At 45.3% G+C, this 18,366-nt stretch overlaps 1 protein-coding gene and 1 long non-coding RNA gene across 5 annotated transcripts in view; both read left to right on the forward strand.

Moving 5' to 3' along the window:
• The first annotated feature begins 1,637 nt into the window (after positions 1 to 1,637).
• Positions 1,638 to 12,822, forward strand: LOC117967092 (cysteine/serine-rich nuclear protein 2-like). 2 transcript variants are annotated; one of them, XM_059011342.1, is made up of 5 exons: positions 1,638 to 3,145; positions 5,414 to 5,580; positions 7,243 to 7,502; positions 7,909 to 8,205; positions 8,786 to 12,822. In XM_059011342.1, the coding sequence occupies exons 2-5, from the start codon at positions 5,421 to 5,423 to the stop codon at positions 9,515 to 9,517; spliced, it is 1,449 nt and encodes a 482-aa protein (XP_058867325.1). In that variant the 5' UTR covers positions 1,638 to 3,145; positions 5,414 to 5,420; the 3' UTR covers positions 9,518 to 12,822. The 2 variants fall into 2 exon arrangements, with proteins under 2 accessions (XP_058867325.1, XP_058867326.1); XM_059011343.1 differs by lacking the exon at positions 1,638 to 3,145 and adding an exon at positions 3,679 to 3,900.
• A 731-nt stretch (positions 12,823 to 13,553) lies between these two features.
• The window catches only part of LOC131709227 (uncharacterized), a 103,415-nt gene continuing 98,602 nt past the window's right edge, over positions 13,554 to 18,366 (forward strand). Inside the window, exons 1-4 of one of the 3 annotated variants that reach the window (XR_009311425.1) lie at positions 13,554 to 13,796; positions 14,770 to 14,847; positions 15,490 to 15,600; positions 16,382 to 16,504. This is a non-coding gene — a long non-coding RNA (uncharacterized LOC131709227). The remainder of the gene's footprint in view (positions 13,797 to 14,769; positions 14,848 to 15,489; positions 15,601 to 16,381; positions 16,505 to 18,366) is intronic. The other 2 variants (XR_009311426.1, XR_009311424.1) reach the window with 2 other exon arrangements.

Below are 18,366 nucleotides of genomic sequence, written 5' to 3' on the forward strand. Positions count from 1 at the left end.
TGGATTATTTTAATTCATAGTAGGCCTACAGCAGTGCTTCAGCAGGGGCTGGGAGGGTTTGAGTCTCTCCTCCAATTAAAACCTTGTCTGCAAACGCTAGTGCTGTCCTGCGTGTGGTTATAGGAGATAAGAGTTTGAAACGGAGGCTTGCCTCCTCTGATGAACAACTCTCTGGACCCCTCCAATTAAAACCCATGCTCAGGTCACGTGATGTGCTACTGCTGGCACTGTGGTTAATAGCAGATAGGAGTTTATAAGGGAGACTGGCCTCCTCTGAGGAGCCGGATCTGCTGTTGCAATAGGGATGTTGAATCTTAGGTTTACTCTACCAGCCCTTTATAATGCCGTACAAACCCAGCTGGCTTGTTTGCATGTAAAGTATATAAGGCTTTGGTCAGGCAGACTGTAAGATATTAACAAACGTTGTTAATACGCGTCAAAACACCCATCTGTAGGAGAATGAGTTAATAAAATATTCATATTAGTTAAACTTACACACACGCATATCTGTGGTTTAATTGTAATTATATACGTGGTGTATTAGTTAAACCGTGTAATCGAAAGCAACCACAGATGATAAATAACAAGCAAAAAACCTATTGACATTCAATACCAATAAAATGAAAATATATTGTTGTCTTGACTGGGTTCACTCTGAATCGCTCGTTTAGGATTACAGGGGAGAGGGGAGAGGGGAGAGGGGAGAGGGGAGAGGGGAGAGAGGAGGCGCCTCCAGGACCGGATGCGATGCAATCCGATCCTTGATGTGTGTGTGTGTGGTTTTTAAAGCTTTATTTTATTTCAATTTTATTTTTTTACTGTCTGCATGTGACGTGTCCCGTGGCGCTTTTCTGTTTTGTAAAACATTTCTGAAATAAATAAAATACTGGAGCCGATCCAGACCGCTCAAACCAGATTGCATTATTATTATTAAAACTGAAATATATATTTTTGCTCAGATACATTTTTAAAAAAAATGCTTATCCCATTCAATAAGGGGCTATACAAATGTATTGATTCATTGATTATTCATACTGGAAACGGTACGCAGGGAGCAACACTGAATTGACTTTAGAGTCGAGGTTACTGAAGCTCATTGTGAAGATGCAGTGTATAAATACTCTCTCTCTCACACACACACGTGATTGCATTGTCATGCGTAAAGGTGCAAATGGCACCGCGGGGTTAACGACTGTGCTAAATAGGGGGCGAGTGTGTGAGCAGAGAGGTCAGCGAGAGGAGTTTCCCCTCGATGGAGGGGCTGGAAAGTGCGGAGTCAGCTGCTGCTGCTGCTGCTGCTGCTGGGCGAGAGGTTGAAGGAGTTTAACTTGTTTGTTTTAATCTTCATGGAATTCGATTTTCTGGAATCTTCCGGTGGAATACACGTGGATCACCCGGCGCTCTTAGAACGGACGGAGACGTTCTGTATGGATCTTTAGGAATCCTGGTTTTGTTGTATGGATTCTGTAATGATGTAATTTAAAAAACCGTCGTCACATTGGTAGACAGTAATGTGGGCGATGCTTTTGTGTGTGCGCTTGTGGGTGTGGTGTGTGGGGGTTGGAGGTCATTTAGCAGTGCTTAGGAGGGGGTGAGGGGGTGAATTTCAAATATTACTTTTTATGTTTGTTTTGTTAAAATACCGACCTGAACCGGCGCTGTCCTGCTCAGATTATGATCGAGTGAAGGGAACACACCCAAACATAAACGTGCACACACACGCATAAATACACAGGTTTCCATGGCGACAATGCCACGCATCTTCAGTTTTGACCCACGAACGTGGAAACGGTGGGTTAAAAAGTATATCAAATATTACTGCCGTCGGTACTCCACCGGAAACAAACTATTCTGACATATGCAGTTACCGAACCCCATTACATATATTATGTGAGTGTGTGTTATATATATATATATATATATACACAAACGATTTGTAAAAAATAAAAAAGTCAAATAAAAACACAAATCGTATACCCCACAGTAAAGACGTGTTATAATTTTTATTTTTAAATTTTATTTAGTATTTATCCGTTAGTTTTTGGAAGCAAGCGGACTGTACAGGAACGACAAAGCTCCGGTCAATGAGAGGGGGGTGTCTGGGAATTGTAGTTTTTGCTTTTCCTTAAAAAAAAAAAAAAAAAAACTCGATCGCACGTGGTCCACCGTTATTTTAACAGTTCGGAGCAACACCGGCATTAAAACGCTTCTATGCTAAATCTAATATCTGCTTCTATACACTACGTAGCGATTGCTTTATATAAAAATAAAAACCAAGTAGGATTTGTATGCGTTGTGTGGGCTTGGTGGAACTACAGTTCCCAGCATCCCCCGGGGGGCCAGCTGGTTCCCGATACCGCAACGTCATCAGGGAGGTATAAATGGCAGAGTAACATTCCAGCCCGTATTGTTACTTTGGTAACGCCGGGGCAGCTGGAGGGGGTCGGGGTGCCGGTCTGCGGTCGAGGAGTGTGTCATCATTTCATTTGTGTGTGTGTGTTTTGTAACTAAATATATATAAAAAGCGAATTATTACAAGAGTGAACGTGGCGTGGAGAAATATATATATATGTATTTTTTAACCCAAGAATTCCCGTATCTGCGGAACTCGACTCGGAGGATTTTTCATTTTCTCAGGAACGTCAAAGGACTCGGACTGAAATCAAGGATTCGTTGCACTTTTTAGATTTTTTTTCTTCTTTTTTTTTAACCAATAAATATATAAATACACCCCACCCACCCCCTAGCTCTCTCCGGTCTGCCCCGGATCATATAACATTATTATTATTATTATTATTATTATTATTATTATTATTATTGTCGTCATTAGTGTTATTAAAAAATAATTGAATCCTACAACGTGGTGTTTTAATCTCGTATTTAATTTAGTTTTTCTTGTAATTTACTTGACGTTTACAGTACTGTACTTTTTTATTTTAATCAAAAGACCGGTTTATTTTATATGTAATATATATATAATATATATTATATGCGTTTGTAAAGCGGTCCACAGCAATAGGACTCGCCCTGTTAGAAACGCCATTCTCAGAAAACAGAAATCAACACAAACACAAACCAACACTGGAACTAAATAAAACAACGGGACCGACGCGGGGCGGAACGGATCTCACAGCCGCCGAGTCGGGTAAGTAACACCGATTCCCGTGTGCAATTACAACGCTCAGGGTGGGTTTGTGTAATTCAACAGAGAAGGGCGTCAAATGCTGCCCGGGTACAGATGAGGCAGCTGTGAGGGTTGTGAGCTCTCACGACACACCAGAACAAAAAATATGCATCTATCTGTCTATCTATCCGTCTATCCGTCTATCTGTCTATCCGTCTATCCGTCTATCTGTCTATCCGTCTGTCTGTCTGTCTGCATAAGTACAGGTGTTGCATTGTCTTCGCAGTATTTGATGCATTATTTAGACGATGTAGGAGATGAAACGCATTTATAATTAGGAGTAAATAGGGCTATTATATAGATTATATTATATATCTATTCATCAATCACGCAGCTACATCAATGATTATATATATATAATATTTATACACACACACACATATATATATATAATGTTTGTCTGTATATATAATAGTATATGTATGTCTGTATATATAATAGTATATGTATGTCTGTATATATAATAGTATATGTATGTATGTATGTGTGTATATGTGTATGTGTGTGTGTGATTGTGTTCAGTATACACATCCTTTATTCAGGTGCCTTCAGTTTTCTGATGGTTTTTATAGACTGATTTTCTGTTTGTATGAATTGAAGACGGGAGGCAACTGATGTGGAGAAATTCCAATAAATAGAAAACGAAACTGTGTCTGCTGCCCGTGTCTGTGCCTGCTTCAATATCCGTGCTGCTAGAGCTGGAAACATACATGCAGGTCAGTTCATCATCCCCGCAGAAGACTTTATACTGTACTAGTGCACACAAAGGCACAAAGAAACTGAGGGGAACAAAATAGCTATCGCTCAGTGATCAGGAGGGTGCAAAGACTGAGTAAACAGCGAGCCGAGACGCAGCTTATGTTGCACCGTCTGTGCTGTGCATGTAGATATGTCTGCGTGGTTTGTATGTACAGTTACTGTACGTGAAAACACACTCCCACGCATCTGTGTGTTCCGATTCTGCCATTTCACTCTCCATCACAAACAGATATGAACTGCAGATCGGATCCTGACTCGTTCACTCTCCATCACAAACAGATATGAACTGCAGATCGGATCCTGACTCGTTCACTCTCCATCACAAACAGATATGAACTGCAGATCGGATCCTGACTCGTTCACTCTCCATCACAAACGGATATGAACTGCAGATCGGATCCTGACTCGTTCACTCTCCATCACAAACGGATATGAACTGCAGATCGGATCCTGACTCGTTCACTCTCCATCACAAACAGATATGAACTGCAGATCGGATCCTGACTCGTTCACTCTCCATCACAAACAGATATGAACTGCAGATCGGATCCTGACTCGTTCACTCTCCATCACAAACAGATATGAACTGCAGATCGGATCCTGACTCGTTCACTCTCCATCACAAACAGATATGAACTGCAGATCGGATCCTGACTCGTTCACTCTCCATCACAAACAGATATGAACTGCAGATCGGATCCTGACTCGTTCACTCTCCATCACAAACGGATATGAACTGCAGATCGGATCCTGACTCGTTCACTCTCCTGCCTTTTTAAAACAGTGAGCTTTCCATTGATCAGTCTCCGCTGTGTTCGGTGTTTCTGATGCAGATCCATACCGGCCGATCTCTTCCCAATCGGGTCGGGTCTGGTTGGTACCACCTCCAGGATTGTGACCTGCTTAGATCACCCTCCCTCCCTCCCTCCCAGTCCCTCGGCTCTAACCGTTAAGCCACCCGGCCTCCCTCCCTGTCCCTGAGTTCTAATCCTTAGTGAATAGAACTGAAAGGCATGATGGGCTGATTCAGCAAAGAGGAGAAGAATGCTTCTCGGAGAGAGCGGTAATGTGGATCTGTCCAGCAAGATACGAGCGGACTGACTGACTGACTGACTGACTGACTGACGGACGCAGCACAAGGATGAAAAGCATCATCCTCATCCCAGGCCGGGGCCCCGGCCCTGCTCCGCTCCTGCTTCCGGAGGGGTCTTGAGAGGCTGGGGGAGGACGTTTGGATCAAGTCTTTGTTTTTATTGAATATCTTTGAGCTTGACGGCTGGCTTTTCCCAGCTTAGCATTTATCTGGCTTCAGTCTGTCGCCCCTCCCTGCTTTGCACAGCTGTGTAAAATTTGCCACTCGGTTTCCATGGAAACGGCTGCAGGCATCACCTTCTTTAATAGAAAGGAGGAGGAAGGAAAGAGACGAAGCCACCTAACAGGAGATCTGGGTCACGCTCTCTCCTCTCTCAGGTGGCCGATGGCGGTGCTGGGCTGCACGGGGCTCAAGCGGAGGTTCGAGGAGGTGGACAGCGAGTCTCCCTACTCCTCCCCCAAGGACTCAGACGATGAGGTGTCGAGCAGCGAGAGCGCGGACAGCTGCGACAGCGTCAACCTGCCCTGCAGCGCGCAGTTCACCCGTGAGTCTGCCAGCTTCCACTCCTCCCTCCTCCCCGCTCCTCCCTGCTCCCTCCTCCCTGCACCCTCCTCCCCGCTCTTCTCTCCTCCCTGCTCCCTCTCCTCCTCCCTGCAGCGCGCAGTTCACCCGTGAGTCTGCCAGCTTCCACTCCTCCCTCCTCCCCGCTCCTCTCTCCTCCCTGCACCCTCTCCTCCTCCCTGCACCCTCTCCTCCTCCCTGCAGCGTGCAGTTCACCCGTGAGTCTGCCAGCTTCCACTCCTCCCTCCTCCTGGCTCCTCTCTCCTCCCTGCACCCTCTCCTCCTCCCTGCAGCGTGCAGTTCACCCGTGAGTCTGCCAGCTTCCACTCCTCCCTCCTCCCGGCTCCTCTCTCCTCCCTGCACCCTCTCCTCCTCCCTGCAGCGCGCAGTTCACCCGTGAGTCTGCCAGCTTCCACTCCTCCCTCCTCCCCGCTCCTCTCTCCTCCCTGCTCCCTCCTCCCCGCTCCTCTCTCCTCCCTGCTCCTCTCTCCTCCCTGCTCCCTCTCCTCCTCCCTGCAGCGCGCAGTTCACCCGTGAGTCTGCCAGCTTCCACTCCTCCCTCCTCCCCGCTCCTCTCTCCTCCCTGCACCCTCTCCTCCTCCCTGCACCCTCTCCTCCTCCCTGCAGCGCGCAGTTCACCCGTGAGTCTGCCAGCTTCCACTCCTCTCTCCTCCCCGCTCCTCTCTCCTCCCTGCACCCTCTCCTCCTCCCTGCAGCGCGCAGTTCACCCGTGAGTCTGCCAGCTTCCACTACTCCCTCCTCCCCGCTCCTCTCTCCTCCCTGCTCCCTCCTCCCCGCTCCTCTCTCCTCTCTCCTCCTCCCTGCACCCTCTCCTCCTCCCTGCAGCGTGCAGTTCACCCGTGAGTCTGCCAGCTTCCACTCCTCCTTCCTCCCCGCTCCTCTCTCCTCCCTGCTCCCTCCTCCCCGCTCCTCTCTCCTCTCTCCTCCTCCCTGCACCCTCTCCTCCTCCCTGCAGCGTGCAGTTCACCCGTGAGTCTGCCAGCTTCCACTCCTCCCTCCTCCCGGCTCCTCTCTCCTCCCTGCTCCCTCTCCTCCTCCCTGCAGTGCGCAGTTCACCCGTGAGTCTGCCAGCTTCCACTACTCCCTCCTCCCCGCTCCTCTCTCCTCCCTGCTCCCTCTTCTCCTCCCCACTCCTCTCTCCTCCCCTCTCCTCCTCCCCGCTCCTCTCTCCTCCCTGCTCCCTCTCCTCCTCCCTGCAGCACGCACTTCCCTGCGAGTCTCTCAGTCTTAAGATCTTATTAGCCGTAATGCTAAAATAAGCATCAGTGCAGGTTTTGCCTCTTAAAAACCCGATTCCATGTCAAGACCTGCCCTGGTTTCATCTTAACGAGCGCATGGTTCCCCAGACCCGGATAATGAGGGCACTGGGGCACTGGGACAGCTGTCGCTATTCAGCAGGGAACCTTCTTTGTTTTTTCTTTAGCCAGTTATGTAATTATATTAAGGGAACATGTTGATTTCCATCGTGTTTTGTGCTGTTGTAGTTCAGACTGTAGAGTTGCTTTGCGATGGGAGTCTTGTTACGAACCTCACAAGAATGTAAAACTGGGACCAGATTAGACTGCTCTGCAATGGGATGCTGAGCTGTCCCCCCTCTCCCTCTTTCTCTCCCCCTCTCCCTCAGCCACCTCGATCCTGCGTGGTCACAGAGGCTCCTCTCGGAAGCGGGTTCGCTTCGACGCAGTCACAGTGTTCTACTTCTCCAGGCGGCAGGGCTTCACCAGCGTGCCCAGCCAGGGGGGCAGCTCCCTGGGCATGGCGCGGCACCACTGCGCCATCCGCCGCTACACGCTGGGGGAGTTCGCCCGCGAGCAGGAGAGCAGCCACCGGCAGGCCCTGCGCCAGCACCTCCGACACGAGAAGCTCCGCGCCAGGAAGATGAAGGTAGGGGCTCGGCCCGCTCGCTGCGTCTCCTCTCTCTCTCTCTCTCTCTCTCCTCAGCTCGGAGGCTCCTCTCCTTCCCCTTCCTCCTCTCTCACGCCTTCTCTCTGAAACACACACAGACATAAAGATACACACACGCACAGATATACACACAGATACATGCACAGACATACACAGACACACAGCTGTAATTTGGCATAGTCGACAGGATCTATATAATGTCGGTGAAGACAGACAGGCACAGAGACACACCCTTTTGTCCCTGACTCACTAGCCCTTTGTCCCTCCCTCTTTCTCTCTCTCCCTCTCTCTCTGTCTCCTCACTCCCCCCTCTTTCTTTCTTTCTCTCTCTCTCCCTCTCTCCCCCCCTCTCTCTGTCTCCTCTCTCCCCCTCCCTCTCTCCTAGCTGACTCAGAACGGTGCAGTGCTGTGCCCGGCCGCGGAGAGCCTCACTCTGGAGGACGTGTCGGACGAGGAGCTGGACGTGGAGGGGCTGGAGGTGGACGACTGCTTCTTCCTGCAGCCGCTGCCCACCAAGCGGCGCCGGGCCCTGCTGCGCGCCTCGGGGATCTCGCGCATCGACGGGGAGGAGAAGAGCGAGCTGCGCGCCATCCGGCTCTCCCGCGAGGAGTGTGGCTGCGACTGCCGGCTCCACTGTGACCCGCAGCACTGCCGCTGCAGCCAGGCCGGGATCAAGTGCCAGGTCAGTCCCACAGCCAGCCCGCCCTGGTCAGTCTAACAGGGACGGCGATAATCTGTGGATGAACGCATAATCCCAGAGACGGGAATGCAGTAAAGGGATCTATACATTAGGCTGTAGCTCAGGAACCACGTGGATATTTAGAAGCACACACACACACACACACCAGGGAAGGAAATAAGACTCCCATTGCATAGCAGACTGATCCAGTCCTGGTTTCGCTTCTATAATAAGACACACCTGAGCTTGTTCCCTATACACACTGTGGCTAATCAAGCTTGTAGTAAAATATGCAAAACTGCTGTGCAATGGGAGTCTCCCATTTAATTCTGCTGCTTACAGATTGACATCACAAGCACCAGCTCAGTCTTTCCCTGGCCTAACACAGTCCCTCATCCAGCTAGGCTGTTCCCTTTTATGTCAACTCTGTTCCCAGGGGATCTGCTCGCTGCCAACTGAACAGACTCACAGGTGCCAGGCCAGTCTAGCACTCTGCCAGTCTTTCACCTGCTCTCTCATCCAGGCTGGCATGGCAAGCACCAGGTCCCTCAGTTAAACACTCCCTCCCCGCCCCCCCCTCCAGGTGGATCGCATGTCGTTCCCATGTGGCTGTTCCCGGGACGGCTGTGGGAACGTGGCGGGGCGCATCGAGTTCAACCCGGCGCGGGTCCGATCTCACTACCTGCACACCCTCCTGAAGCTGGAGCAGCTGGAGAGGAAGAGGCAGCCCCCTGCGCCCCCCCACCCCCCTGAACCCGAGCCCGACAGCCTGGACCGCGAGAACGAGACGGCCGTGCTGCACCTGCAGAGCGCCGAGGAGCTGGAACGCAGGAGAGAGGAGGAGGAGGAGGGAGGGGACAGCCCGGGAATGTGCCTCCTGGGGCAGGGGGAGGAGGAGGAGGAGGGGGTGATCCTGCAAGGGGAGCTGCTTCCGGGGGTGCTGTGCTTCACCGAGAGCCCCGACGAGGAGCAGCTTCAACAGCAGCAGCCCCAGAAGGAGCTGCTGTTCTACCAGATTGAGCCCAGCCCAGTCCTGGAGCTCCGCACTGCTGAGGCAGCCCCTAAAGAGGGGGGTTGTGGAGGAGCGGCACTGGGGGTGCACTGCGGGGCTCCTTCGGACACGCTACGAGGGTTTGGGGAGCTCCCTGGTGACAACGCTGCCCCCTCCGGGATCGGGAGCGCCCAGCCGCCCAGCGACGCTGAGGGTTCCTCGTCCGGGGGTGACCAGGGGCTGCCCTCGGAGACCGCCTGCCTGGTCCCCGGCAACGCCTTCGAAGAGGGGAGCGACGGCTCCATGCTGCCCCTCGACACTTGATTCATTGTTAGAGCGCAGATGTTTTGCACAATAGCCTATAGAAAAGCTTCTTGCCTAAATAATGATAATAATAATAATAATAATAATAATAATAATAATAATAATAATAATGATGATGATGACAATAGTAATAGTCATAATATATTTTTTTTTATTATTTTTTTTGAGGTTGGGTTTTAGGATGAGGTAACGGAACAAGATACAAACTAGAAAAAGTGTCTGGCTTCTTCAGAGTGGACTGCCATTACTGGCAATACGGTTGAGGTATATATGATAATAATAATATATAGTACAGATAATTCAAAAGCAGCAAACATAGCTTCCTACTTTGCTGTACACACACAGAAATATATAGGAGTATAGAGCTAGCGTTATGAAGATCATATATGTATTATAAATATCCATAATATATAGGTTTGAAAGGACCTGTAACTGCAGTGTAAAAAAATGAAAAGGTTATTTATTATGTTCACAAAAGGCAAGTGATTTGATATGAGTAGGTTTAGCATTAAAATGCACATCTGGCTGCCAAAACACTGTGCAATAATTTGAATGCAGCACTACTGCAATACCTCCAGTACTTGCAGCATGACTTCACAGTACTACAAGGGCGTGTGCCCAGCGTGGTGCATCCCAGTGAATTGCAGTAACACTGCAGGGGCGGGGTTCGAGGGTTAGAGCAGTGTAGTGACCTCAGAGCAGTTCTGGTAGAGCCAACTGGATCTGCCACAGAAAGGGGTTCAGAGTGCATTTGCAGCGGTGTTTGCCAACTGCTCCTAATACCATTTTCAACCACCAGGTGTCACTCTTGGGACATTCTGGGTGTTGCTTAACCCATTAAATAACCAATTAATTTCTTACAAAAATAAATCAATTTAAACTCCATCTGTATTTATTTATGTAATCTGATGCATTTCACATAGCCTTAACTTTTACCGTTAACGATACTAGAGTAAGTTATCATAACGCATATAGTTAAAGAGAATATTAAAATAACAATAGATGCCAGTTAAAAATGCTAAAAAAAACTACAACGTAGCCTAAAATGGGTAAAACCCACATAACATTATTATTATTATTATTAGTATTATTGTTATTATTATTGTTGTTGTTGATGTATAGTTTTTATTATGAATAATGTATGGCACATCATGGACCAAGTCTGAGTGCTCTCTCTCCTGTCTGTGTTTTGAAGTGTCATTTATTTTGAAATGACACAACCAGTTTTGTCCTTTGCAAAGGCGCTGTTTCTAGGGTTACATTCAACCTTGATTCTGTTTTTACCTGGTAGTTTCTTGTGATGAAGGAAAAAAAAACACAGCTGTTCTTTTCTCTGCTTTTTATTATTGATGTTATTATAATTTTGTACTGTATTATATTCTAATAATAATCATAAATGTGTGTGTTGTAAACAGGGCTGTAGCTGCCAGATAGCCTGGGTCAGACCATCAGGGGCTAATACAAAGGGGTGCCAAATCATTTACAATAGCTTGACCCAAGGCTCCAGGTCAAATTCGGGAGGACAGCTCCCCCCGCCCCCCCCCTGATTCTTACTCCAGTGGACCAGTCCAGTCCTAGTCTGAGTGTTCTGTTTCCATTGCCCACTATTACACCACATATAAAAGCATTATATGATATACTATATTGAGCAAAATGAGTAAGGTGCACAGATTTGAGTGTCCGTTCTTACAACAGAGACTCCCATTGCAGAGCCGCTCCGTGTTTTACTGCGAGCTGGTAAAGGCCACCCTGATCTTTCAATCTCTGAGATGGGTCTAATCTCAAGCTGATAGTAAAACCTGGACCGGCTCTGTCTGTTCTGAAATGGGAGTCTCCCTGCCTTCCCTGTCTCCAGTTTGTCTTGTTCGTTTCCTCGAGGTCCAATCCAGCTTTGAATTAGACTGCAAATGAAATATTTGAAGCCATGTGTTAAGGGTGAGCTTCAGTAGATAGTATTATGGAAATGGCATTAGCTTACTGTTTAAGTACATTGTGTAGTTATGTGTTTGTCTGCAACAGTGTACTAAAAACTGGATGGCTTTTAAACTCCCATAAAGAAAGGAGATTCAAATGTACATGCATTTCTCTCTGAAAGTCTGCATTAGGAGTTGACGTCTCCATTTCTGTTCAAGCCTAGGGCAGGTAACAGGCGTTCAAAAAGTGCAGGACAATTTAAACTGTGATGACTTTTTTCGTGTGTTAATAATAATAATAATAATAATAATATATGTATATTTTTTAATTATTAATATTAAGAATTCTAAGAAGCTGCTTGTTTTTTTGTCTAAGGCGATCCCGTGTTTTTTTTTTTAAGGGAGTCTTTATACTGAATCCCTGTTGTAGGGCTGTGTGAGCTGTTCTGTGTTCTCAAGGAACTTGTTTGTGTGTAACTAACAATGAGGCTTGCGCTGTCTGTTTTTGCATTACAGCAATGCTGCTGGCAAGGTAGAATCACAAACCCTGTGTTATTTTCTTTCTTTCAAACTGCACAAGAGGGGTCAGAAACACAAATAAACTTCAAGAATGCTGTATGATTGAATGTTATTATTAATAATAATAATAATAATAATAATAATAATAATGATGATGATGATGATGATGATAATAAAATGACAAAGCATGGCATGCAATCTGTCCAGCCTGGAGAGTTTAAGACAAATGCATAAATACTAATTAAAAATACCTGCACACACACACACACACACACACACACACACACACACACACACACACACACACACACATACAGCAGTGTGCAAATATATCAGAGCACCTCGTTGCTCCTGTTGTTTTGATTTGTTGTGCGTATGAAAATCAAACCACTGGAACTGAAAATCTTGGAAAATGGTTAAAAAAAATATATGCAAATTAGTGATTGTCCAGTAGTGTAATTGATAACTTTAATAGGTCATGCATGTAATTAACTTAAAATAATAAGAGAAAGGGAACACGTAGCCACAAATGAGGGGGAAAAATGCACGAGACTTTTTAGAAGTTGTTTAATGGAAATTCTCACACCCAGAGGTTTGCATGCAGGCAGGTATAGGAAGGATGTAAATGACAAATCTGGAGGTGTTCTGATAAATGTGCACACTGCTGTGTGGGTGCGTGGGTGCGTGCGTGGGTAAATGTAAATAGTTGAGCAGGTTGGTGGAGAGATGAAAGGCGAGGAGATGGCAGCGTGTGTACTGTACTGTGAAGTTAAACAGAGAGAAGGCGCTCGGTTACTGAATCACTAATTTCACTAACCGCGGCTCATTAAAGCGATACAGAACCCTTAAAAAAAAAAAAAGCCTGAGCGAACATTCAAGTTAATTCTGCAGACAGCAGACCCGGAGCGGCTGAGCTATTTCTAATAGCGAGTACACAGCAGGCTAAACTCAAGCAAGCTGAGCTGGCGTTTATAATAACAAACAGCAATGCATACAGTAACGTGTTGAGTCTGTAGTAAACGACACGCCATTCTGCATCGCTTTTGAGGTCGTGGTATACAACGTGCTTGCTTTGTATAACTGTACGTGTGCGTGTGTGTGTATGCTTTGTGAACAGATTTAATGGTCGAGTCATCAGTGGATATTCTTGAAGGAAGTTATTGTTCCAGGATTATAATGTAATCGTGAAGTATACTATGACTGGGCACCTTAATTAATAAAAAAAATAAAAAAAAATACATCTTATGTTTCTTGACTCTGGTCCGATCCTTTCATTTTATCAACAGGCTTTTCACAAGGAATAGTATATCGTTACATCCTTAACTAAGTATATTAATAGATTTAAATAGAAATAAATGTGTAGGTGCCATAGCAAGGAAAAAAAAATGCCTACACTGTTTTCAACATACTCTCCATTAATTAACAAAGATACGTTGGGAAGTTGAGAAAAAAAAAAACCCCTAAAACAAGCAATTATATCTAGGTTGTATTGTTTTTGAGAATAATAAAAACACAATTCATATATCGTGTTTAATTGACGAGTTAACACGTCACTGACACCTAATTAATCGCCATGGCAACGGGCGACGTTAAACTTCCTCAGCGGAGTCGCGTTCGGGTTTAATCACTTTTCTCTTGTAGCGGCCGACCTCGCGTGTTTTAAACACAACATACCGTTTCGTTAGTCGCAGTAATTGTTAATATGGAATATAATATTTTGTTTTCTGCTCTAAATAGTGATAATAATACTAATTCCCTCGCTGGGAGCCATTCTCCTCTGCCTCGAGTTCCCGATGTCGAGGCGTCGGGCCTGGAATGGTTCGACGTTAGTCTTGGATTAGGGGCAGGTAAGAGCAAACTACACTGAAAAGCACAATTATAATTTAAGAAACCTGTGGAGTGCACCACAAACCATGTTTATTTATGTATCTGTTTGTTTATTTAGTTGTTTGTATTTCTACACCGTGTTCGTTCTAGTAAACAATCTGATATACACGCACGTTTCGGTATCCCTTTTTCTATATTTGTCGTTAATTATTATAAAAAATAAAAACATTAAACCTAGTGTATGCGACGTTGTTTAAGCAGTTTTCTCAACGTAGCTCAAATCGGCATTGGTTAGTATGGTTTTAACGTTTAGTTTGATCGATTCCCACGGCGGACATTGTTCACTTGCTAGGGGAAAAAAAAAAAAGTTGTACGGTGTTAAACCTTTAGTTGCTTGAAAAGTTTAAGGATAATTTTGCACAAGTTGCCTCGTGTTATTTGTGACTTGGCTGTGCACCTTTCCACTATTGCACTATACCACAAACAAACCACAGTCTGCAGAATCCTGTTCAATTCTAGTGAACAACATTCATATTAAGAGCGTACCATCGTTTATGAACGAGAGGAGGCAATACTGCCCGTCAATGCTCGATTCAGACATCTTGTGTTCATTTTTTTTTTTTTTAGCAGACGCCTTTATCCAAGGCGACTTACAGAGACTAGGGCGTGTGAACTATACCTCAGCTGCAGAGTCACTTACAACTACGTCTCACCCGAAAGACGGAGCACAAGGAGGTTAAGTGACTTGCTCAGAGTCACACGAGTCAGTGGCTGAAAAGGGATTTGAACCGGGAACCTCTTGATTACAAGCCCTTTTCTTTAACCACTGGACCACACATGCCCTCCCCCTCAACAAGAATATCCCACAGTTGAGCCTTTTGTGAACTCTCTGTATCCATAACGTTTTGTTGACAGTCCAGTTTGTTTGCATTCCCCCAAAGCTGCACACATCGACTGCTTTCTGTACAGTGCTTGTTTGTTTTTTTTGTGCAGTGCAAAACACAGATCAAGGTGTGCCTTCATCACCTTTCATTGGAGCCACTCTGAGTGTCTTCAGTTCACCACTTACCAGTAAGTCACTTTCAAATGTTGCTGCTATGCTAGTGATAAAGACATGCAGATGCCCAACCCACAGAACTTCAAGGAACATTTTTAAGCAGTGTTTTTTGTTAGAAACATTCTCTTATAGGTTAACCAGAGCGTTTACAGGGATGGCAATAAGACTCCTATTGCATAGCAGTTTCACTTGTTCCAGGTTTTACTGCGAACTTGATTAGCCACAGTGTGTGTAGGTAACAAGCTTTGGTGTGGCTTACACATAGCAAAACCAGGAATGGATGAAAGTACTATGCAACAGTCTTATTGCCATCCCTGCTTTTAAAACGAGAATAAGAATGAAACAGAAAAAAAGGTTTTGCGAACTGCACATGTAATTAATCAAATGGTCTTTACATACAGTCCTTAACAAGAGTCCTTAATGTTGAATATGGCCCGCACCACAGTGTATAAAAACTGGCAGTAGGTCTACTTCCAATGTGGCTGAATAGCAAAAGGCATCGATATTAAGATTTAAAAAAGTTATCTCCTTTGCCCCAGCAGCTGGGAGCCCTCTTGTTCAAACTGGTAAAGTGTCTCCCAGTATCAAATCACCATTGCTCTCAATTTTTTTTTTCTTTATGATGCTTCATAAAGCGGTCTTGTGTCTTTTGCAAGATTTCACAGTGCCTTCCACACCGGTTTACTTTGCAATGGAAAAACTCTTCAAACTGGAAGAGCCTTCAACAGGAGACAGACGGGTGAATGAGGGGACAGCGCCTCCTCCAGGTGACTATGCTCACTGCTTGCGTTACACAAGTCAGTGTGTCTTATCAATTCCACGGTATTTTGTATCAGAACGACCCTCCCTCGCCCCATTGCATAGCAGCCTGAGCCGTTCCAGGTTTTAATGTGGGTCTGATTAGAAAAACACACACTTTTTACCTGCATACCGTGGTGTGTTAGGCTCATTGTAAAAAAACTGGAACGAACCAAACTGCTCTACAAAGGTCTTCTGTACATCCATGTGATAGCAGGAATGGTAAGAAGACTCCTGTTGCATAGCAGTTTCACCCATTTCAGGTTTTAATATGTGCTTGAGTAGCCCCTGTGTATAGGTAATAAGCTCAGGGGTGTCATTATTAAACTCATAGGAAAACTAGGAACTGATCAAATCGCTATGCAATGGGAGTTATTGCCAACCATGTGATGGTGTTAACAGCTGACAAGAAACCAGTAAGGTTTCATAAGGGTGCATGGCAATTGGGAATCAGTTTGTTGAAGCTGTAAGGCTAATGAAACACAACTCCACCGAAGTCTACCAAAGCGGTTTTGTTCAGTTTTGTAACATCAAGAAAACAAAGGGTGCGTCAATTAAAAGAGCTTAAATAAACAGTATAAAATATGTGGCTTCAAGCGGACGAACTACAGGACTGGGAAAAAGATCCCCAAATACTGAATTGATCCCAATTGCAGAAGTGATTAGTTCAGACTGATCATACCCGTAGACCAGGCGCAGTTGCAGTATGGCAAAGGGTTACCAAGTGACACGATTGTCTTTCCATTTCAGTTGCCCAGGTTGTACCCTCACCAGAGAAGAGGACTGGGAAGACAAAAAGAAACGTCTTGGAAAGTGGCCTGAAAAACACGAAGAGGGACTGAATTGCTCTGCAAAGCGCTGCAGTATCACGAGGTGGGACTGTGCTTTAATTACACACGCACTCTCTCACAAACACACCTTGTATACCTGCCCCACCAAATAGAAGGTACTTTCTAAAACTACAGTGACCCTTTTAAAAGGATCTAACACAAAAACTGATTGACGACCGTCTGGTAGACTTTGAAGAGGTGAGTGTGTATAGGAGATCGAATCAAGCTAATTCACGGACCAGCACATTAAAAAAACCAAACAAATTCACTTGTAACCGCTGCTAGTGTCCAGTTTATTCGTGTCCCAGCTGCAATGTTTTTGTAAAGCGCCCTGGGATTCCTGAACATGAAGGGTGTGATATAATTGAAATCACCAAGGTTCAGTGCGGTAGTTAACAAGTGTTGCTGTTTCTGCAGTTGTCACTAGAGGACAGTATAGCTTAAGAAACCAGATGCTTTCCGTTATATATTGGTTTCACTTACAACTTTCAGTGCCAGTTCCCCTGTAGTGGGGGGTGGGGGGGTGGGGGTTGTACTTTGCTGCTAGGAATTCTGGGTATTGTAGTCCTTCAGGTTTCACTTTTTTGTTCCTTCAATGTGATGCAGCTGAATCGACTTAAACAGAGACCATCTGAAAGTAGTCTTTTGATGATGATGATTATTATTATTATTATTATTAATTAACAGCACTTTCATATCCACTGGCTTACAAAAAAAGGTCTGATATGATCAGCTTGCATTTATTTATAAACTTCTACATCTCACTCCATTTACATAGACATGTAACGGTTAACATCAGGATGCTCTAGATAAGCGTCACAATAAAGCATGCTTATCTCTACTAGTGTGTGCGTGCGCACGCGTTAGAAGAAGAGGTGGGGATGTCAGAAATCTGTGCCAGTAAGTCCTTGAGATGTGCGATTTCCAGTTCCTGAAGGACTGTGCGTCGTACCTGGAACAAAGAAAAGAAAAAATCTAAAGGCGTAAATGAAATGCCACCTGATCTGTGAAAATGCAGACATACTTTTGAGTTTAAAAATAAATAAATAATTTACAATTCATGCACACTTGTATTTTCGGTCATGCTTTATTTTAAGGGCTGTTTTTTGTTTATTAACTGTTAACAAACAGCTAATAAACATGTTAATGTACATTCTTTATTTTCTGTTACCTGTTAATAATATATAATAGGCTACCTAAAACTGCAAACACCAGAGCCCTAGGGATGATCAATCAAACACCAGAGCCCTATGATCAATACCCAGTCGATCATGTGCTTGAAATCGGTTCAAATTGTTACTGTAGTAATGTTTAGCAAATTAAATCAGGTTTTTATTAACCCTAACGCTTAGCTAAACATGAACAACGTTTGTTAACAGTTAATAAACGGCCCTTAAAATAAAGCGTGATTGTATTTTCTTAGGCAAACTCCGTTCCTCCAATATAAAGAAAATATGTTTGAAAGTGATTTTGTGTTGGGGGGGAAATTGGGACCCACAACCCTGCTGCTTAGCTTTTTAACAAGGGGTTGGCAGAGTGGTGTCAGAAGGCTTGCTCTGGTGGGTACATGCCTAATGTATTTGCAGCAGTTGTAAGGGACATGCGAACGAATACAAGAACAAGATGTGACTGTGAATGTTCCGATCCTACCTTGACAAGACTAAACCCAGCGGGGAGGTGGCGGAATTCGTGGTTCCTTGAACAGACCTTCTCGGGACACTGTAAAATGAGGCAAGCTTCAGGATCTTAAATGTAATTAAACGCATGAGCGATGCACATTGTGTATTCCATGCCTAGGGCGCTGCACAAGCTTATCCCCTTAAGGTACACAAGAAATTAAGCGGCTGTTCTTCTTGCAATACGTTTGTGTCTCAAGTATCCCGAGGAGGATGACCAGATCCAACC

This window comes from Acipenser ruthenus, chromosome 42 (assembly GCF_902713425.1).
Source record: "Acipenser ruthenus chromosome 42, fAciRut3.2 maternal haplotype, whole genome shotgun sequence".
Classification (NCBI taxonomy): domain Eukaryota; kingdom Metazoa; phylum Chordata; class Actinopteri; order Acipenseriformes; family Acipenseridae; genus Acipenser; species Acipenser ruthenus.